Source organism: Aptenodytes patagonicus, chromosome 1 (assembly GCF_965638725.1).
Source record: "Aptenodytes patagonicus chromosome 1, bAptPat1.pri.cur, whole genome shotgun sequence".
Classification (NCBI taxonomy): domain Eukaryota; kingdom Metazoa; phylum Chordata; class Aves; order Sphenisciformes; family Spheniscidae; genus Aptenodytes; species Aptenodytes patagonicus.
In genome coordinates, this window is record NC_134949.1 from 33,193,017 (window position 1) to 33,216,474 (window position 23,458).

General features: G+C 36.9%; 1 protein-coding gene across 3 annotated transcripts in view; it reads left to right on the forward strand.

Annotated features, from left to right (window-relative positions):
- The window catches only part of PPHLN1 (periphilin 1), a 79,132-nt gene that overhangs the window by 17,491 nt on the left and 38,183 nt on the right, over positions 1 to 23,458 (forward strand). For 2 of the 3 annotated variants that reach the window (XM_076331447.1, XM_076331456.1), the window contains exons 6-7: positions 15,948 to 16,162; positions 20,192 to 20,274. In XM_076331447.1, the coding sequence (XP_076187562.1) occupies positions 15,948 to 16,162; positions 20,192 to 20,274 (298 nt within the window). Of the gene's footprint in view, positions 1 to 15,947; positions 16,205 to 20,191; positions 20,275 to 23,458 lie in introns of all 3 variants that reach the window. The other variant, XM_076331437.1, reaches the window with a different exon arrangement.

The following is a 23,458-nucleotide window of genomic DNA, read 5'->3' on the forward strand; positions in this document are numbered from 1 at the left end:
CCCCACCGCCTCTCCTTCCTCGCCTGTCCCTTCTGAAGAGTCTGTAGCCATCCATTGCAGCACTCCAGTCGTGAGAGTCACCCCACCATGTTTCTGTGAGGGCGACTAAGTCATATCTCTCCCGCTGCACAATGGCTTCCAGCTCCTCCTGCTTGCCGCCCATGCTGCGTGCATTGGTGTATATGCACTTGAGCTGGGCTATCGATTTCGCCCCCGGCATCGGCACGCCACCCCTCGGCTCATCTCTAGCGAGCCTGGTTTTATCCCCTTCCCCCTTCGAACCTGGTTTAAAGCCCTCTCAATGAGCCCTGCCAATTCATGAGCCATGATCCTTTTTCCCTTGTGAGACAGCTGGACTCCGTCTGTCACCAGCAGGCCCGGTGCCATGTAAACCTCCCCATGATCAAAAAAGCCAAAATTCCTCCGACGGCACCAGCCCCTGAGCCACGCGTTGATCAGGTGTGTTTTCCTGCTCCTTTCGGTATCCTTCCCTGCCACTGCAGGGATAGAGGAAAACACTACCTGTGCTCCCGATCCTTGAACCAGTCGCCCCAGTGCCCTGAAGTCCCTTTTGATCGCTGCAGGACTTCTCTCCACAACCTCATCACTGCCAGCCTGTATAACCAGCAGCGGGTAGTAATCAGAAGGCCGTACCAAACCAGGGAGCTTCCTAGTGATGTCTCTGACATTCTTGCTGGATTCCTGAATTCCAGGAACTGATGTGAATTGTGTAACCTTACAATCATAGCTTGGTTTGAAGTGCCTCTTGGTTCAAGCCTAGTTGGCATGTATAAAGAATTGTATATCAAAGCCAAATCTCTTAGTTTGGAGAACAGAGAATTTTCTGCACACATGACGACAGTTTTAATGTCTTGGTCACTGATGCTATGAGAATTGTGAAACCTGGAAATTATGAGAGAAGTAGAGATCGAATAACACATGACTTCTTTGTACATTTATCTTTCACTGATGTTGATCGCTTCTGGGGCTGTGTTACTACTTGTCTTTAGTGATATATTGAACTCATTTATTCAAAGCACTCGAATTATTTTATGCATGTCAGATTTTTTGAAAAGTTGTAGGGAACTATGCTGTTATGTTGAAGAACTCAAATTTTACAGTACTTCTGTATGGGCCTCATAGCAATGGATTTTGCATACAAGTTCATTTTTATAAAGTCAGATGAACTTTTCAGTGTGAAATGCTTTAGAACATTGTTAGCTGCTGTTTGCTGTAGTCATACCAAATTTTAATCCTTTTCAGTGCACAGAGCATTACTTCACTCTTTTTTTTTTTTTTTTTTTTCCCCCAGCCAAACTGAGTTCATAAGATGTGAAATATGCGAAACTTGGCAACTTAAGATGGGCAAGACTCATCTTCAAAGAGAAATTTCAAAATGACGCACTTGTAAATCCCAGCTATACATGCATTAAATTTGATCCTTAAAATTACCCAAGGTCTAGGTTTTTGTAAAATAAGGATTGCCATATTTGTAGACAAAGTACTCTGCATCAGTAGTAATGTTGGTTCATATAATATAGACTCCTGAGAAGCGGCTCACGTAGGATATTTTTAATATCTCCTCTCAAGTTGTTGATATGAATAAGTTTTCCTTTGTTAATGAAGGAAACTTGCTGCTACTATGTGTGTTGTTTTGTTTATTGGTTGTTGGGGTTCTTTTTTCCCATGTCCTGTGTGAAATTAGGAAATAGTCTTAGTCCAGTCTTTAATACTAATGCATTTGTGTATATAAAACAGATCTGCTTATCTGTGGAGTGCACAGGAAATATTTTTGTAATAAATAGAAATAATAAAGTAATTTTGATGCTAGAAATAAAAGAAAACTGGCAAAATGTTGAAACTTAATTTTAAACAATTGGTGATCTGTGAACAACTAAGACTCATCAGTCAGATCTGTATTTTGTTTTGGAAATCTTTCAAATCAATGGCACATTGCCTTTCCTCTGAAAATTTTATGTGGCTTTCTGAACGTTAAACTTACAGTTACCTCTTTAGGGTAGTAAAGCATAATATACCCCAATTTTTGTAGATACATAAACCTTCACAGTGAGATTGTGTTTACCAAAGACCATGGAGAAAATTGGTAGCAAAGTGGGTGATAGAATCCCAGCAGTCATGGCTTTCTGATATCTGCTTGAAGTACCCTTCCATTTGGTGGTTAACCCCTTGCAGGTGCAGTATGTGATGACAGGATGTTCTAGAGGAGTAGTCTGAAGATTGTACATTAAGAAGAAAATTCTTCTTTAGCAAGAATGGTTATTTTAAACTAAAGCCATTGATGAGTCTTCAGATAGAAGTTAAGGGTCACTGACTCTTCTCTCAATAAAGCAGGATTTAATATTGAGGGTTCAGATGTGTCATAGGCCAAGGCAGTTATCTTTACACTATCACTGTACAATCACCTTTGAATTACAGGTGGTAGCTTGTTTCTTGGTTTTTTTCCTCTCCCTGTATGTATTCTTTAATGAATGAAACAGTGAACCTATTTAAATATTTTATACTTATTTAAAACAGTGTATTATATTGTGGGAAGTCTTTAGGCTTTGGATTTAAACTTTCTTGTAATGTAAACTGATCTTTGTCTTGCTTATAGAAGAGAAACTTAGCCAAAGGGATTTATGAGATCGTGCTAAAAATGTACATAAGTCTGCTGTTCTGTTGCAATATTTGACAGGTCTTAAGGGACACCATACAAGAACCTCATTCTTTATTAAAAAACATGTGTGGAGGGAAATAAATATGGCAGTCACCCAAAGAAAATGGTCTTGCTTTTGACAGAGATTGATAAGCAGAGTTCTAATCATATTCATTAGCACATGCCTTTTTCTTTTAATAAATAAATAAATAAAACCTCTGCCAGAACATTGAACCTCTCAGGTATTCGCACGAACTACTAGTGTAACTTGTTTATTCATATATGAAATTACAGTTTCCTTATAATAGGTCATTGTGGTAGATTCGTTATACCTGTCTACAACTCCAGGCAAGGACTTGTCTGTTGAAATCTTTAGTTCAGAAGACCCATTGTATTAGGCTGCTAGCTAAATTAGTTCACCTTGACTTATGATATTTTGGGGGGGTGGAGGGGGGATTTAGAACTTTTTGGAACGAGATAATAGGTAATAGATAACTTGAAAGTAGATTCTGGTTTACACTAAATATTTAATGACTTCATATTACACTTTGTGTCTTATGCAACAGTCTTACTGATTCAGTAGTTGCTACATCTTCTTTGAGGGCTGTTTTCTGCTCCACCGCCTCTTTAGCTCTTTTGTGCTTGGGACAACCGATTTGTTTGCAAACTGAGATTTATGTTTTTATAATTTGAATTTTGTTACTTGGCCAAAATTATATATGTCTAATTGTATTAGTAATGCTTTGGATTCCTTTGGACCATAAGTTTTAATTTTGAATGGATTTTAAGAACTCGAATCTTCTCATGCAGATACCGTTTAGCGTTTTAAAACTGCCCTGTACTGAAGGCTATGTATAATTAAGAACAGTTCAGGACTGTCCACTACTGCAGGCCAATGCAATTGAAAGTAAAAAAGTTTCAATTCAGACAAGTCTGGTTTTGTTGCTGTGATGAATCTCTTTCCTCCATTTAACTTAGAACCCAGAGATTTAAAACTATGTATGTGAACACTGGCTGTTTTCTTACTAAGAATATTATGTCAAACTGAGTTTCTGCTGTTCTTTATGTTGGTGGGACCTGCTTTGTTTATATCTAGAATTATACTAGAAACTTCATTCAAAGCAAGACTGCTGTCCCTTCACTTCTGAAATGTTTGTCACTTGAGAGAATGGGGAGAAAAGGAGAGACTGGTGGACAGGGTTTCAATTGTAGAATTTTTTTGCACCCACCTTACAATATGAAAATATGGGTAGGAGGTAAAAATTCCTCTTATTTTCAACTGGATTTTTTTGCGTGTTTCAGCTAATTGTGGGGTTAATCCGAAAGGTGAATGTTGCTTTCACTGGCAGCTAGTTGTAGTTGTTTAGTGATTGCTTTTAATTTTTAAATATTTTTATTTGCATAACTATTGACCATGATCTTTATTGAAGACCTATTTTCTTTTATTTCTTTGCAGAATTTCTCATTCCAATTCTAAAAAACATGCTTGCTTTCAAAAATTGCTTACTGATAATTTTGTTCGTTTTAGGGGGGGTGTTGCAGAACTCTGATTTAATTGCTTATGCAATTTCCATCTCAGGTTGAGGGAAAGGAGTTTAAACTTTAAAGTCATAATATATGCTGTGTTGATCATTTAATTTCTTTTAATCATTTTTCCTCATGAGCTTCTGAGGTCAGTGCCAGTATTCCTACTATTCAGCCAGGACCCTGGAACCTCTCACAGGAGTCTGAGCTGTGATTTCCCCCTGTCCCCCTCCTAATTGATGGGAGACTCTTTTGACTGTTGTTGGTAATAGAGGGGTCTGGCTGTTCTATTTCATTTCAGAGTGATGTCATGGAAGCTTTGTTTTTCTAATCAAAACATTTCAAAGTTTCTCCTATGTGGGAATTGTCAAATTAGCAGAACTTCCCACTACCTGAATTTTTTTTTTTTTTTTTTGCCCTGCAGAGCTTGTAAATATACAGCCTCATGCAGTAGAGCTTACTTTTTCTATGAAACTCAGAAGGGTTCTAAATCTTGGTTTTAACTCCTGCTGAGAGCCACAAGAGAAAACTGGGTAAGATTGTTTTCGAAAACCATAATTAAAAATAGGTATTTTCAGTCTGATTCTGTGTGTTTGGTATTACTTATACTTTGGTCCTTTGAAATGTTGTAGTTACATTTGAATATGGTCTCTATGTTGTGACTCTAAAGGATTGACAAAGTGTTCTTTGGACTAAAGACAGGTAGTTATAATCTTCTCAAAGAACATTTTGATATTCTTAAAAACCCAGCCTGAATTATTGTTGAATAAAGAACAGCTAGGTAGTAAATGGACTTGTAAGTATTTATTTGACAACAATTACAGTAAACACACCAAATTTGGTAACAAAAAACCTAGAAGTTCTCATCATGGTGGTTCTCAACTGCTATCATGTGTTTATTCAACTTGCTTTTGATCCAAAGCTATGTTATGTTTTAAAGATCTATGGCTTTTTGTGTGTACAACTGTTTCCCACTGCAGTTTTTGTAAGGTTGTAAATTGTCATATGAAATTGGTATCATCATTATATTAACAGTGGTTATTGCATGAGAACTGTTCGCTACAGCTATTAGTATGTTATGATATACATGTAAGGAAAAATTCAGTAGTGTGTACAAACTCAGTTAAATTTTGTAATAATGTTGATTTGTTGCTTAAAACTAAGTCACATTTTGGGAAAATGATTATTTTCTTATCAATTATGTTTACATAATGCTAATAAGCTGTAAGGAGATCCTCTGTTTACAATGTATGATAGGGCAACATGCCTAAAGATAAGATTATATACCTGTACACTGTAAGATCTTGGCTAACATCTCACTTTAAAGAAGACTTTAAAAAGCAAGCTCGTCTGGTCCAGTTTTATAGCTAATATTATAATTGAGTGGTAGATGGTATCAAACTAGCAAGTTAATGCTGTACTGGGAAATAATGAGGCAAACTCCCACGGATAGCAGTTGATTATTCTGGAAAGGTTTCCTAACAAATATGTTGAAAAACTACTAGGTACTGAGAGACAGTGGGGAGGGAAAGAGAAGGGAGTCTCCCTTCGAGTCCAGACAACTACTGTTAGGGTGAACATCTAACTAAATCATTTCAACGATCAGCTAGTGAATTGGGTTAATGAATGTAGTCATGGCTTTCTCAGGACAGGGAGTATTGTCACAGAGGACTTACATAATTTCCCTTAGGAAGATAAATGCTTCATTTCTTAGGTTCCAAGGACTTGTTTGTTATATTTTTAATATACTAAACATTTCAGGGAATTTAATTCCCATTGAGAGAGGGTGGGAATACTAGGATGATCTTTGCTTAGATGTTGTTTCTTTACATGAATGCAAGTTGTTTCCCCCTCCCCCCCCTTAATTGACAAAATGAGATGCGCTCTAAATTTCAGTAGAGGAGAGGAAAAAGTTTGGTGTTATTGACAGTATAGGCATCCTTTTGTTAAGCATTTTGCTGCAAAGAGAAAATTTTTGATATGTCATTTCCACCTACTGCTGCGTTTGAGTGTGTTATGATCTACATCTGAGGAAAAGTTCCTCAATAAAGCAATTCCATGATCTCATGCCGTTGGTATTATTTTTAAAAGGTGATGCTATTTTTGCATGCTAATATATTATTCTTAATGTTAGTCTTGACATTTATTCATGATATGTATTTGCATAACCATACAAGGTTCTTTCCCATGTATATGAAGCTTTGTAGTTTTAGTTTGTGAGTTGATAACAAATGCTTTTGTCTAAGTGGAACCGAATATTGATGCCATGACATGCAACAGCGTTGTGTCAGCCAGCTGTGGGAATGTCTTTCTCTTCTAAAATCTGAGTTTAAACAGTTGCATTGTGTTATATGAAGTCCTACCTTACCTAGTCTAGTATGCCTAATTATTTTTGGAAATTATGTTTGAGAGCGTGTTTATGTAATTTGGAAGTAGAATGGAAAAGGTATTTTAATGTATTGACTTACAGAATCATAGAATGGTTTGGGTTGGAAGGGACCTTTGAAGGTCATCTAGTCCAACCCCCCTGCTGTGGGCCGGGACATCTTCAACTAGATCAGGTTGCTCAGAGCCCCCTCCAACCTCACCTTGAATGTTTCCAGGGATGGGGCATCCACCACCTCTCTGGGCAACCTGTGCCAGTGTTTCACCACCCTCACCGTAAAAAAATGTCTTCCTTATATCTAGTCTAAATCTACCCCCCCTTTAGTTTAAAGCCATTCCCCCTTGTCCTGTCACAACAGGCCTTGCTAAAAAGTCTGTCCCCATCTTTCTTATAAGCCCCCTTTAAGTACTGAAAGGCCGCAATAAGGTCTCCCCAGAACCTTCTCTTCTCCAGGCCAAACAACCCCAACTCTCTCAGCCTTTCTTCATAGGAGAGGTGTTCCATCCCCCTGATCATTTTTGTGGCCCTCCTCTGGACCTGCTCCAACAGGTCCAAGTCTTTCTCGTACTTCTTGACTCCAGAGCTGGACGCAGTACTCCAGGTGGGGTCTCACCAGAGCAGAGTAGAGGGGCAAACCAATTCAGGTTTGATGAGGTAGTAAACTCAGTATGTGTTCTACAATTTTTATCTTACTTGATGCAGTTTTTGGAAGAATTTTGTACAAGGATTATCTAAGTATTTCTTTACTGAAAGAGTAGTTAAACATTGGAACAGGCTGCCCAGGGAAGTGGTTGAGTCCCCATCCCTGGAGGTATTTAAAAGACGTGTAGATGAGGCGCGTAGGGACATGGTTTAGTGGGCATGGTGGTGTTGGGTCGACGGTTGGACTCGATGATCTTAGAGGTCTTTTCCAACCTTAATGATTCTATGATTCTAAGTAAGGCAAAGGATTATGTTAACAGAGGAGATTGAAGTGACAAGCAATGAATTATCTTATTCAGAAACTCTCGCTTCAGCTACTGCTACTTCTGTCCCTTACTAAAACTTGTCTCTGCTAAGCAGTAGTCCGTTTAAAAATTTATCTTTGAATCTACATTTATTACAGCTGGAATATTGTGTTTTCAGTGTTGCTTAGATATGTATGTCTTATTTTTAGAAAAAAAAATGTTTTCCTTCTTTGAGTCTTGCTGATGCTAACCTTAACTACTCTAAAATTCTGCCAAGGGACCTATTTTATTTATCATAAATAAATAGAATTCATGAATGCAGTAAGGAGACTGATCTTCCTACAGTAAAAATCTATTTCCACAGTAGTTTAAACCTATCTAAGCTGGTGCCATTCTAGTTCTTCCCTCTCCCTGGTACTGTTTCAGGTGTTTGTGCTCTTCAGTGAGCTGGTCCTGCATGCTAACCCACCACAATCAATTAAATAATTATCTACCAGTTTGGTTGCCTGAGAGAAAATATTGATGCCAGGTTAGGCATGGAGTGGGAATACGGATTCAAGGAAGGTTGAGAAGATTAAGATTGTAGCAGCACCACTTTGAATCAGTATGACTTGTCATGGAGGTGCACTCTGAAGTTAACTTATTAAATCGCTGAAATAACTGAAGGCATACAGTAGTTGCAAAAGGATTTTTAATAAGGGATTTACCCAGGTAGCGTGGCTTGTCTCTGTGTTAAATATGTTCAAGTAAGTGCTGTTTGCAATATATGGGAAATGGCAAAAAAAAAAAAGGAAAGAGATATTCATGTATATTACAGTGATTGTAAACTGTAATCAAAGTGAAAGGAAAAAGCAAACTGGGGGAAAAAAAAAGGTGAAGCTACATGGCTGAATAATTTATAAGAGGAAATGTCTGTCTTAGCTTGGGGCTTTCTGATTTTGAACAAAATACATACTTGACAGGAAGAAATGAGATCAAATAAAGAAAAAAAACCATTATGGACAATAAATTTTTTCTTCATATATATATAATGTCTTTTATCCTGAGAAATCCAAAACCAGAGGTAGTTTGCTAACTTTTATTTGTTTGCTATGCAGAAGTCTGTACCACTATTACAAAACTTCGAGGTGTAAGCAAATGAAACCTATTTGACCTAATTGCTTCAAATTTCACTTTGATTTAAGAATAAAAACAGCGATTTGTGGAGCATTTTTCTGATATAGAGAAAAACGGAGTGTTTTTCTGATTTATAGATCTCATTAAGGGATTTGGAAAGAGAAGAAAACTAAATATAATAAGGGTATTGTGTGTCAGTATTACTGACATAAGGTATTGCTGCTTATAAACCTGTTCCACAACTTGCTCTTTCCTTTTGCAGCTTTTTATTGATAGTGTTAGAAAGTTAACCACAAGGGTTGATCAAATCAGTATATACTACTACAGTACACTACTTGTTGCTTTCTCTTAAGTATCAATGAACTAATGGCATTCTGCGGCATACCGATGAAAAGCTTTAAGAGCTCCTTTAGCAGATATTTCATGGCTTCTGGGTTCTTCTATTTAAGAATTTTCAAGATAGCCTTTGAGAAAGAGAGTAATCGCTTGCTGAACATAAAATTCACTTATGCCCCTAAAAATATAGTGCAAAAATATTTCCTTCTTTTTCAGATACTTAGTGTGTATGTTAAACAAATGCTTGCCTACATTGAATTGCTTGGCAAGCACTGACTGTGAAGTAAAAAACAAAACAAACCTCAAAACCCCAAAGAAAACCCCCAAACACCCCCCCCCAAAAAAAAACCCCCAAAACAACACCACCCCCCCAAAACCAACAAAACAACCCCACCAAACCCACCAAAAAAACCCCCCAAACCCAACTCCCAAAAAACCTTCTTTTGTTCAGAAATTTGGCAGTATAAAGTTGCATGACTCTAAACAGTGCGTATTTTTCTCCACAGTCTCATGTCATTTCCCACACTGATTTAGAAGATCTTTAAAAAATAAATTATTAAAAAATTTCCATAGAGCTGCTTACTAGTGTTTCATAGCACGTTACTGTCCACAAATGCTTGTTCTCAATACCTTTATGCTTGCTTTGGGTAGTACTTGGGAATTTTTTCCATCTCCCACCCCATCAACCCCACAATTTGGTACCACAGGGAAACTTTTTAAAAAATTCTTTCCCATGTGCTGGTCTCAGTGCCTAAGGCAGGATGACAGTAAATGTGCAAACACCTACTTAGGAAGGTCTGTCCCATTAGAACTTTCTCTAGAAGCAATAATGATGACGAGTTTCTCTGGTCTGTTATGGTATCAGGAAAAAAAATAAGAGTATATGAAGATACCGTATCTTGTTTCCTGTCTTCCTTTCAATTTTAAGCTTTTATATTGAGATAGAAGATTTGAATGGTTTCCATTTTGACTTAAGTCTGTTTAGGAATTGATTCAGTTGCTACTATATTGAGAAGTTTATTCCTCGACATAGTTATCTGAACTGCTTGACTGTTCTGGGATGACATGCTGCTCAGAAAGTCGAGAATAGGAAATCTGGCCCAACAGTAGTGTCTGACAGTAAATATTTTATCAGTGAAATTCTGTGCTGTTTTAATTGCTGTAGCTGTTAATAGAAATTGTAACTTGATCCATCACTTTAAGCAAATATGCACTCTGGAACTTTAGACCTATGATTTATTTTCTATTGTAGAGAAATTGCAGGGACTTACTAAGCCCTCATTTTCGAAAAGAAGCCAAGATCACATGCATTTGAATGCAGTTATTTTGTCTACTTTGCTCTTGATTTGTCTAATTAACATATTTTGTCTTTATTCTGCACACAGTTGTATAAAGCTGTTTGCTCTTAATTCTTTGGTACTTAAATCTGTGTTTTCCTGGACTCTAACTCTTTCTTTCTTTCTTGTTCTTCTGTCCTAATCTGTATGCTTGACCATAGTTTCTCTCTGTCAGATAATAGAAAGAGAGTTTGAATTTAAATATACTTTTATTGTGTGGGCTTATCTTCCAGCAAGTTTAATAAAGTACATTATCGATGGCAGTAGAAAAGAGGGTACTCTTTACTAAGGATAAAGAGGAGTGTAATCTGATTTCCAGTTTCAGCTGAAGTGCATAGCTTCACTATTCAATTAAAGAACATAAAAGGCATTTCTCTCTAATGTTGCTATAATATTCAAGTTGTCTTAGTTTTTATTCCCTGATCTGTCATGACATCCCAAGGTGGGGGGTGGGGAGATGGGTTTAGTAGCTTTCTTGTTGAGTGAGGTGGACAAGTGGCATCAGTGTGGAGTTTTGGTGTTTGCATATGATGACTTCAGTAGTCCTACATGCAGCATAAAAATCATGAAGCATTTATATATTTTTAATTTTTTGTTGTACATTTGGTATATCTAGTTATCCTTCTCTTCTGTGAGATCTGCTATTGTTCTGCAATGCCTGTTTCCTTTTGCCTTCATGCGAAAAGCTGTTAATAGGATTACATTGACTAGACATAATTATGTTAATTTCATTTAAAGCAAATGCAAATATCGTAAGTACTGCAGTTACTCGCTTAGTCATAAAACATTGAAAACCGGTTGTCATAAGAAATCTGTCATCATTTCAAATGTTCAAATGAAAGACGGTGGAACCAGATGCAATTACTTATATCTACAAAGGTGTAATTCACTGTATTGTTTTAGCTTATGATAAATCAGCATAAAGATCTTTGGACAATAACAAGAGATTATAGTAAGTCTCTAAAGGAGAATTAAAGTAAATTGTTGGTTTGTTGCACAAACATGTATTGCGTACTTTGGAAAGGAAGGGAATGAGTTCTGGGAGAGAGGGTGGTGGCTGGAATCTTCCACTGCCTACATTTACTTTGAAGATGTTAAAGGTAGAGGTGTCCTTGACTCTTCGTGTTTGCTTTTTGGATATATAACACAGCAAATCTTTTGAGAAACTTAGAGGTCAGGGGTGTAGTATATTTTATGAAATGTTTTCCACATCATCTGAATCACATTGATAGCTCTATTAGCCCCTGCAGTGTCCTGACAAGGAAGGCAAGAGGATTTTTTATTTTTGTTTCACTCTTCCTCCCCCTTCCCCTTGCCTGTGTATTATGAGACAGAGAAAGTGTATTGAGTTAGGAAGCGTGGTTCAGATCTTGTCTGTTTTATTTCTTTGCACTGAAGTCTGGTGTCTTAGGAGATATGTATAATTCCCTCAATTTATTTATAAAATTGTGTGAGTTACTTTTAGGCAGGGTTAGTAATCGAGCGCAAGCCTATAAATGGAATGAGTAACCCCTTTGACAATAGCAATAATCTTTCTCAGATGGAAGGGGTCACATAAACTTCTCTGACTTTTTACCTAGGTGATAGACTGCACTCACCTGTGAGTTACTGAAAGAACCTACAGTTTCTGCTCCACAGCGATACGCTGTTGAGTTGCCAGTCTCTTCAGTGCAATGTCAAAAGTGTGAGTTATGTCGTCTATGGCTGGAGCACATCATAGATTAATGTTTTAGTTGAAAAGATGGATGTCTGTATTGGGATGTAGAAGTCCAAAAGAGTAGTAAGCATGAAGTATTGTACACAGTTGCCCAGTAGAATGAATTCAAGAGAGCGAACAGATTCCTCTTACAAATAAAACTTTTTCCCGTATTGCATGTGATGTGCTTTCACGTACCCAAGTACACCTCCATTCCAGGCATTTCATAGCCCTCAGTTTCCCACAACGTTGCTGCTGAATGGCTTGCTGGGCTTAAAATGGTAGGGAGGGATGGGACCAGAAGTACTCAGTGTGGTAGTGGTAGCTTAGGAAAGGTGGTGTCTCTGATCCTTTGGCAACAGAAAATCGCCCCTGTGTTGTATTCCCTTGGTCTCCTGCTATGCCAAAAGCTGTACCTTTGCCTATTCCATATTTGTGTGTTTTCCTCCAGGAAACAGGAACTGATGGTTAACTGAAATAACTCTCAGGCTTGTGCTCTTCCCTAAGTTGCCCTTGGTGGATGGTGTATCAGGGTATGGCTGTTTACTTATAAAATTTCAGGAGCTCATCCAAGATTATCAGCTTTAGTGAGAATTTAATGCTCAAGTTTCATGGAGGTTAAAAATGCCAATACTTCCTGTTGCAACACTGCTGAGAGAACTAAACTGTGCTTTCAGGACTAAGTGTGAGATGGGAATACAAAGTATAAAGATAAGAGGGATCCTATGTAAAAGGGATTAATTCTGTATTTGTTATTAAGGGCAGTAGTTCTATTTTAAAGTTACAGCCAAGCACAAAATTTTGCATGTCTATTAAATATTGTCCCTGCTCAATAAACCTTTTGAGTATGTGTTGGAATCTGAAGCATGTGCTTAACTGCTTTGCTGAATTGGGGCCTTCATCACCAAATTGCAGGTGTATGTTAGCTTAAGTATTTAAGGAAAAAAAAAAAAGCAAAACAATGCTTATTTTGTTCTGTTCAGTGTAGTTTGTTACATTAATGGAAAACATCAGAAATGCTGTGCTGTTGCTGTGCTGTCCGAAACAGATTTAATATAGTTAATGGCTTGAGTGTTCAGTATGAGATAGGGTCCAGTTAAGAATGAACACGGAGTGATGAAATGAAAATTTAAAAAATGAAAGTGAGATTCTACTTTTTTGTGCATAGTACTATTGTAGAATGAGGCTTTTAAATGTTTTCCTGTTTAAAAGTGTGTTTCAATGATATTTTGTAAATTATGTGAATATTAGAGCATGTATTATATGTGTGCAATAGCTGGGGCTCTGTAAACATTTCCATAATAAACTTCTCTGTATACTAGGGCTTAATAACTTGCTCATAAAAATGTGCTTTGGGCATAAAAGTGGTGTACTGGTCTGCCAGAAAGCTTGTGCTTTAAAAATAAGTAAGATTATTTAAAGAGAGAGATTTAGAAGGAAACTGAAGAAAAAGTGTGCTGTACCTAACTCATTCCTAATAAATATTTGATCAATATGTTCTTTAATAAATAAAAAAAACCCCACTTAACTAGACAAACTAGTTCAGTGCTGAGCTAATCTTTCTAAGTATACTTCAAGTCTGAACTTTCACTTTAAGTCTATTGCTACCTGAAATGTTCATACTAGTAACGTAGATAAAGCGTTAGTTCCCTATTTTCAGCTACATCTCATAGGTTTGAGAACTTGCCTGGCTTCTTTAGATTTCTTTTTGCTAAATTTAAGTGGACAAAGGGGTTTGAGTGTTTCTTCATTAAACTTGTTTTCTCAGTCTCTGATAATTTCAGTTATTTCCTTCTGGAAAGTCTCCTGTTAATCTACACATTTCCTAAAGAGTAGTGTCCAAAGCTGGGCATATTGCTCTTAGGACTTTGAAGAAAGCAGGAGGATTATCCTTCTGTGTATTCTGGGGTGCTTCATTCTTTGATGTAAGTATCTATACAATGGCTACTGTGTAGACGTTGTTAAATAGAGTACTATTTAACAATTCCTTAATTGTTTCTTTTGCTGGCTCACTTGGGGAGAAGAAAGTGTCGCAATAAACAGAAGAAGAAAACATGTTTAGAAAGGAAATGAATATTGATTTTTAGCACACCTGTTAGATATAAAACTATGTAACATTGTCCTGTATCAGTTTTGGTATGCAGACCTGTAAAACATGCTTTTCTGTAAGATAAGATACCTATAAAAGGCCTGTGGTCTGTTAGCAGTGAGGTAGTTATTTAAGTGTAAAATCTGGCTTTGCTTCACTGGCGTTTTACTGAAAACCAGGGTGGCTGAGAGCTATTGATTCATACTTCAGTTTCGTATGAAAATTTTCAAAATAAAGATTTGTTTTATTTTCCTAATACTTTATTCCATCTGGAATTGGAGAAATAAGCTGAAGGATTTCTGTATTTTTACTGGCTATGCCCCCGCCCTGATGATTTTTCTGTTGCAGAATAACCTCAATGTTGCTTGCGGGATGTTTGCTTGCAGAAGCAGAACCACTTACGCAGATGTGCTTTCCATGCAAAAAGTAAATCAGCACTGTATAAAACACATCAATGTAATAGGGTTTGTATTACTGTGGTGCTACCTGTGTAGTTTCAGTAGTCCAAAACACCTTTGGCACACTGAAGTCCTTTGTTACCTGTCACAAATGTGGGCCTGTAACACGCTGTAGGAATTGTACACTAGAGGGCTTTTTTCCTTTTCTCCACCAACATAAAATCAGCTATAGCTACATTGTGCTAAATGAGACCACCAGATCTTTGCTTGTCTTTGTGAGATGTTCCCTTATTTAAAATATTGGACTGTGTTGAGAAATAGGGGAGAAAAGCAGTGAAATAAGGTACATTCTGGCTTACTATAAATGCTATGAAGTCTTTATTTTTACTTAGCAATGCTGTGGAGGAGCTGAGAAGTACTTGCTTCTCTTAGCAATGTGTCTTCCAACCAAGGCAAATGTCACAAGGCTAGATTCAGTAGGTGTTCGCTTGCATGTTTGTTAGCTTTGAGATTCTTTAGGAAAAGTTCAGTTTGATACTGTTTTTTTTGACCTTTACATATATATGTATATTAATATAATCTGCAGGTAACCAGGACATCTGGAGTATAAATTTATATATATAAATTTATATAAATTTATAATATATAAATATATATAAATATAAATATATATATACAAATTTAGTAGAAAGTTTTGGTGTTTACTACATTATGGTTTCAAATCAGTTGGGTTTCATGTAATACTGACTGTGTCTGTGGCATTTTACAGTAAAGCTCAAAATGAATATTGTGTACTGTGGAAGACATAGACTTTTTAGTAGGTATAAATCTTCATATTTTCATTCAGAGTTTGACCTTGCGTGGATACATAGGCATGAGGATAGATAGTCTGCAGTTTTCCTTTTGTCCTTGTTGGATATAAACTGAAATCCCTCAATGATATTTCCCATAGGAAGGTGTGTGAAATCAAATGAGGGACATAGTCCCTTGAAAATAAGGGTAAGAGAAAAATAGAGTTGAAAACCAACCAAATAGTGTGAGCAATACTTACATATGCATTTTTAGCTATTGTAAATTAAGGCTTAATTTCCAGGTGAAGTGGAGTGTGGAGTGAATCTGAAGAAATAAAATGTGAGAGTCCCAATTTCTTGAATGTCTCTTCTCTTATATTTTAGCTGTATTATTGAGAAGAAGAAAGGAATTAGCTTCTAGCGATGAAGTAGTTGAATGAAATCTGAAAAAAATTACATACATATACATATTTTTTTCTACTTTCCTACTTGTTTTTCATTTGTTGCCTAGTACTGTAACAATGCTGAAGATTTAAGATGTGTTCTGCAGATGACAGCTAACCTATTTGTATTTACCAGACATAAAATGTTGCTATTGTATTATCTAGTGCTGTTCCACAAACATCGGAAGGATAACCAAGTAACTTTTTATTTTTCTGTTGTTTTCAAAGGGACGTCAGAGATGGCTTCAGAAGAAAAAGCTTCTATCCTTCTCATTATATGAGAGAGCGATCCCCTCATAAGAGGGACTCTCCTTTCTTCAGGGAATCGCCAGGGAGCCGAAGGGATTCTCCGCACAGCAGATCTGGCTCTAGTGTCAGCAGCAGGAGCTACTCTCCTGAAAGAAGCAAAGCCTATCCTTTCCACCAGTCCCAGCATAGCAGAAGTATGTCATCTTTACATAAAAGAAATATTTCTTCTCAGCAAGGTAATGCTGGATTAATGACGAGAACTGGTTAGTGAGGTGAAACTGCAACTCGCTGTATAAGCCCTTTTTCTTTACATGCTGTCTTTTACAATGAGAAAACTGGACGTTTTGTTCCAATTATGTGTTGTCTGCTCTTTGGTTGTTTCATTGTACTCTCTGTTCCCTTACGTATTTCATGTGGGAGATTGTAGGTGTTATTTCAGTAGCAGCTCTAGACTGACTAGGAGTTTCAGCTGCACAGCTTTTTCTAGTATCGTATGTTGTTCTCCTTTTAGCATCAGCTGCTTCTGTTACTTCATGTGCTTCATTGGATTCCCTTACAAGAGACTTTGCTGTCTTCTATAGCAGATGAAGACTTTTCTTCCTGCAACCAGGGGAAAAGAGGGGTTAAAAAAATTGGAGAAATTAAAGTACATGCTGCTACTTGTTACATTTTCTGAAAATGTTCTTAGCCCTGTATTATTAGGGTTTTGAGGCTGGTTATTTTTTAGCAATTGCATCTCATTGTCAGATTCTCTCAAATCTTGCTTTCCTCATAGAAATGTGAAACATCTCAGTCAAATCTATACTGTTTATGTTCTTCCTTTTAAAAGCTTGGCTGTTAATCTTCCCCAGAAATCTAATGAATCATCTGTTCTGAAAATATTTAAGGCTTTCCTATTTAAATAATTTGGAGGAAAAAAAAAGGCAAAATTGCCTTTTTTAGTATACATTGTAGTCAATGTTAGCCACTGCTGTTTGTACAGCTTATGTAAATTAATCTGATTTGATTTCCCTTTCTGCAAATGCTTTCTAGTGAACTATGCAAACCTACTGTTCATTTTGGCAGCTTTTTAAAAATTAATTAGATTTTTTTTATTCACTGATAGGCATATTGTGTGTTTTCAGAGTGGCACACCGGACCATTATGTAGCATTTCTTGCCAAAAAAGATCTTGTGGAGTTTAGTTAACATTGTTTAAATATTGAGAAATCATTTCACTCCTTGTAGAATACAAATTATCTTTCTAGCTCATCATTGCAATTCTTTTAACATTTTGTAGCAATACTCAGTGAATATGAATTCCTTTAAGTGTAGAAGAAGAAGAGAAAAATATGATATTCAACTAAGTTTGTAGATGTGCAGATCATAATTACCAGGAACAGGAAAAAATTGTTATGAGAAACCATATAAAATTTTGGAATGTTTCAGAGTTTTCCTAAAATTTTGAGCCGACTTCTATCATATTGGCAGAATTACTGAAACAGCAGTGGAGGTAGCGAAGTAGAAGCAGGCATCTTCACAAACCAGAAAAGATGCTGGTCAAGAGAGGAGGTTACGTTTAGGTGTGTGGCTTTTGGGATTTTTTTCCAATTACATGGTTAAACACCTCTCCCCATCATTTTTAAATCAGTTTTAAGAGACCAGATGGCTTGTACACTGGACTATTTCTTTATAACTGCCTGTTCCCTGGAAAATGGTACTACTAAACTGTTCCTCTAGATGACTGAATTAAAATGGCCTATTGGCCTATTTATACCAATGGCAAGGTATAAATGGCTTAAATAATACTTTTAGAATTGTGTTTGAATATGATTTGTCTTAGGTAAGCTCATGTATTACATATTTAAAAGGAACATAAAGTGGGACATATTTCATATATGTCAGCAGTACATTTTAGTCTACTTAAATGGATTTACAACACGCGAAGTATATACTATTTCATGCAGAACTTACAATACGGCGTCTTTTTAAATATCGTAACACTGTTTAAAATCATGGTGTCTGAATCAGTTTGGCCTCATGACTTCCACTGAAGGAGGAATTATTACATGTTCTCCAGCCCTTCATAAATTAGGATAAATGCAGGATTTGAACAAAGAAAACTAGGGGGACGTAAAGAAGCTTGGTAAAGGGAGGGAAGGGCTGATGGGAAAGGACAGGCATTCAGCTGTGGTGGGAGAGCATAGAGAGAAGCAGCGTAGTATTCCTTCACCGGGCCAGTCGGTAAGGGGTCTGTAGAGTGGTATGCCGAGGAGATGCAAGAAGGCAAGTAGTAGTGCTCAGAAAGCATCATGTTTGATTGTACAAGTAGGGCTTGTGGGTTCAAAATAGCCACACGCATTCAGAAAAAATGGCCTAATAATGTCTCCAAGTTAAATGGTGGTTTCTCTCTCTGCTTAACTTTGAATAATTTACTGCCACTTGTATCAGCTTATTTCACCTATTCAAGCGCAAACATATAATCCACTCAACTGAGATAATCGTTAAAGAGTCCAGTGTGACGAAGGAGGCATGTAGGAGGCAGAGTTAGAGTAGTCTGTAAATTTAAAAGGTGGTAGCTCATCCATGGGGCTGGAAAGCAGGTATCACAGGAGCAAAACTTCTGTGTTACTTGGTGGTGTCAAGGGAGACATACTGTGCTTTGGGGAGTGTGACAGATGAAAGACATGATTATTTCTATACTCACGTTTTTGGTTTTGTCATATACTTTGTATTTATAGGAACTTTTAATTTTTCACAGTTTTTTTTTTTTGCTATTTCTTTTCATTGTTAAAGAGCTTTTTTAGTTAAAGGTAATTCCTAATTCACCTTTTGGTTTATGGCTACTAGAAATTCTTAAATAAGGCTGCTTGCTATGTTCTTAAGTATGCTCTCCATTTAGCGTGATCTTCAAATCGAGGGTTAAAGTGCTCTTTGGAACGTTTGCTTTTGCCAGAGTAACTTCCCCAACTATTTTCAGTAGCATTTTCGAAAGACCCATCAGTAGCTGTGAAGATTTTTGCATGAATTAGTAGTCCTTCAACATCATAGCAGTAAGTCACTTGCCTCTAACACTGAGCAGAGATGAGCAGGTGTTTGATCTTTGCTTTGTATTAAGTCTACACTATACATATAGTATGAAAATGTGGGGAAAGAGTGGAAGACCAACTTTTCAAATACCGCTTAAACATTTCCTTGTTAAAAGTATGCATTTTGCATAGACTTTTCCTTACATTTTTTGTGTAAGTAGTGGTATTTTAAAATACACAACACGATGCAGTCTTATTTTATGGCATTGAGTAAAAAAGGAAAATAGCTCAGCTATTAGGAGTGAGATGCCATCTCTGCTCTTTATCGCTTCAACTCATTAAATTAAAGCCATATTTGTTTATAGTTCTACTGAAATAATTTACATCCCAATTTTCATAAGTATTTGATAGGCTTTTTAATTCATCCCTTTCTTAATTGTATTGATACAAACGTAGTGGAAGCCAAGGTAAGTCTATTGTTTTCCACTTGTGAACAGTCAGCCATTTCCCGGTGAGTGTGAACAGTCTAGTTAATTTAGGCCTACTGACAACACATTTGCTTTTCCTATCTACCTTTTGCAGATCCCTTAGATGTAATCCACGGGCCACAGGCTGAAAACTAGTGGTTTACACAGCAACCAGTTCTGCTGCTGCGGGCTGCCTGTAACTGGTCTGTGGCAAGGCTGTGCACAGACTGTGATTAGCACAGTGAATTTGAATTGTCATTTTGCCGATGTTTAACTCTTACAAGAAAAACACTGATAATACAAAGAGCAGCTAGCCCGTGGTTGATACAGTACAGGACTGTTTCCCATGGCAGGGCTTTTCAACATACTGTGGCCTGCTAAACCAGTTCCTACGCTGCTTGGTTTCCTGGAGTGATTGACTGGTGTCTAATATTTCACCCGTTTATATTATTACAGGAATATTAAAAAGTAAAACCACATCAACTTGCCAAATCATATTGATACGCCCTTTCAGTTAATGTTGAAAAACAGGACAATGGGTTTTCCTAAATATGTGAAATAATATAGCTATATCTCTTCTCTCTTTGTAAAGAGAAGAAAGCGTTATCAGTATTTATCAGATGGTGGAGCATGTAGATTTCATGTCTGACTTGAGCGAATTTCACTGCAATTTTTCTAAGCCAGTAAGTATATTTGCAACATATATCTTTAACATAATTTTATAGTCATTAATTTTTTCTTAATTGTAGGTAAAGAGAGGACATCAGTTCAATCACTGAAAACATCAAGAGATGCATCACCTTCAGGTTCCACAGCAGTACCCTCATCAAAGGTGAATTTTCTTTTCAAGTACTTCTCTCCATGGTTTCAGATTGCTTATTGTCGTTGGATTTTTTTCCTCAGTTGGAAGGAGATACTGTATGCAGCTGTTAAGGAAAGGAGCATCCTGAATTGCTCTGCAATCCAGCAGAGGATGGGTTTCCCTTATCTGGCAGGAAGGTGCTGATAATGCTGTGTATCTAATGATGACACCGAGAAACCTTTTTATTCTGTATTCACTGTCTCATTTTAGGAGAAAAGGGAGTTTTGTATGTATTTAAAATTGTCATTTTTCAAAGTCTGGAGTGTGCTAGAAAAGGAATGGCAAGGAGAAAAATGGGGAAGCAGTTTTTAGGAGCAACAGATCAATTGGACAAGCCTGTACTTGCACTGAACTCCATCCTTCAGTGATTCCAAAGCTGTGACTGGATTTGGAAACAGTGTGGTGAAGTGGCTGACTGACTGGGAAGATAACGTGAATAGCAGAGTTGGCTTGAAAGCAGGGCTCTTTGAGGATGTGGCAAGAACGATAGCCTTCACTTGGGAAGGGAGCCACATTGCAAGATAGTTTGGTAAATGCCGTTTTATGTTCTAAATGATGCTGTTTAATTTCCCAACCAAAAAATCCTGTGGGCTGAGCACCAACTACATAATCTTGTTAATTAGTTAAATGGACAGGCTAATAAACACTAATGAACAATCAGCATTCAATATTGTTCTGGCTGTCCTGTGGCAGCAAAAACATTTTCACATCACAGACTGCTTGCCTGTAAATTATATTTGAGGTTACAATGAACATTTCCACAGGAGTATTTTCTCTAAATTGTTGGGAAATACTTTAATGAGAAATAAAGAAACAATGCATTATATTGTTCTAAGTGAATAAGGTCCTATTAAAAAATAGCATTCGCCCTAAGTAGCATGGTGTACTAGCCTGGTTCTTGAGGTCGTCTTAATAAAAGCAGTGGAATGCTTAAACAACAAAAAAAAATTGAAAGAAAGAATGGTACTTTTTGTTGTGAGATGGTGAGACTGAAGGAAATAATTAGGTGGGGAAAAAAACCAGGCTTTTGTTGTGCTATGTCATTCGAAGTACTTATCCCTTATGCAGCATTTTTAGAACTGCTGTGCTAGGCGTTAGCTAATTGCCAATGTCCTTAAGGGGGGAGGCAAGCGATACATTTTCAGCAATGTAAATAAGGGAAGTAAGATAAAAGCTGTTAGGCACAAGTTACACTGATTTGGATTATAAAATAAACTTTATAATTAGTTCATGTATTTTGCTTACAGACTCGGCATAATACAGCTTAATACCAAATCCTTGCTTAATACAAACCTTTGAGAACAAGGAGACATTGCAAAATCTCTTGCTCTCATATTAATATGCAGTGCGAGCTTGAACTATAAAGTATTCTTTAAATGTTTTTCTTTCTTCTTCAGTCAGGTCTGATCTATGCTGTATTGGCTTTTTTGCCAGCAGTTTGCATATATCTGCTGGCAGTAGATATCCACTTGATGTAAGCTACACAAAATGAAACTTTCTGTTTGATGGAAATCATTTCCCCAGACAGCACAAGTATTTATTGGGTATGCATCAGCTGCAGAAATGGAAGTACTTCAGTGACCTTTTATTGCTTTTCTCTTGAAGTTCTGAAAGCTGCTTGTAATGTACTGTCATGTGTCAGTGGAGCCTCTTGGGGTGATGGCTGGATTACACTGACCAGATAAGTGATATAAGTGCTTCACTGACATAGAAATATCGACAGAAAAAGTCTTGGCAAAACATGACGAACATCTCTAGGGCCAGGGTCTTACAATCTACTAAGACTTGAGAAATGAGTTATATACTTCATTTTATAGATTAAAGGAAAAAATTTTCAATGCTCTAAGTTATAATTTAGCTTTGAAATACTTACAAAGGTATATGCTTCCACAGCAATCTCTTTTCACTGTAGTAACTATATGCAAATCTGAAAAGGTATTCTTATCTGTCTTATAATTAACTTTTTACATATTCATGCATGTGAATTAATACATGTTGGTGTTATCTGATCTTAACCACCTGTTTAATTGACTACAGCATGAAATGTTTTGTGTTTCTCTTTAATAACTGTCTGGACTGCAAGCCTTGGAGGCTGTATCCAATATAATTAGAGCAAAAAGCAGATGTGTGAGACAGGGAAAGCTTCCCAGCAAAGATAGCAGAAAACTGACAGGTTTTTGCTGTTCTTATGTTATGCATGAGGTAAAAAAGAGAAAAAAAGACACCTCTGCTTTGAGGCAGGGGGGAAGTTTGGTTGTTTTTTACGAGATACACGAAGTTGTTCATTTCTTGCAACATTGCAGCCTAAGTAAATATGTTCCTGTTCTTCAGTTGTAGTGTACCTGTGGAAATACCATTACTTTAGCACATAAAATGAACTCAGGATTTTTTAATAGCTATTGACATGCGACCTATAGAATTAAATTTAGTGAGATTAAATTAAACAGATTCTTTTTGCTGTATTCCAGCAGATACTAGAGTGGTTAGTTTCTGTTTTATGGCTTGTGGAAATATTGTAAGTCATGTGAGATTTTATTTATCTTCATTTCATGCAAAGCTGACTGTTGGTGACAAAGATACTGGTCTTTTCTTTTGTTAGTATTGGCCAGAGCTACATTTGAGGAAAGGGAGAGATTCATAATAGTACCACAATATAAGATTTTTTGGCAGCTAGGGAAAAGTCAGGTTAAAGGTAAAAGTCAGGCATACTATGGGAAATAAGAACATTGGGGGGTGGAGGGAAACTTGGCAGCAGATAGTTTGTAGTGAGACTACTGTAAGAATAATTGTATAGTTTGGAAAGGTGAGCTGGGCTAATTATTCTGTGAATTATATTACCCCTTTCTTTTAAGAACCCTCTTCGTACCCCTGCATATTGACCTTTGTCACCTCCTGACTTCGCTGGTTATAATTCTGTAATTTACAATTATAGAAAAGAGGGATTCCTCTTCGAACATTGTATTGCACTTCTCTTCTGAATTCAGATAAAGGTGGTGTCTTTATGACACAGAATCCTGGAAGGGTTCTGTGAATTGTATACTTATGCCATACTACAGCACAAAGAGATGTATGGATAATATTTTACCTGAGGTAAGCACAAAAGTTCTGAAGATGAAGCAGTCTTATTACAGGTCACAGTATTTGCTTCCTCTGG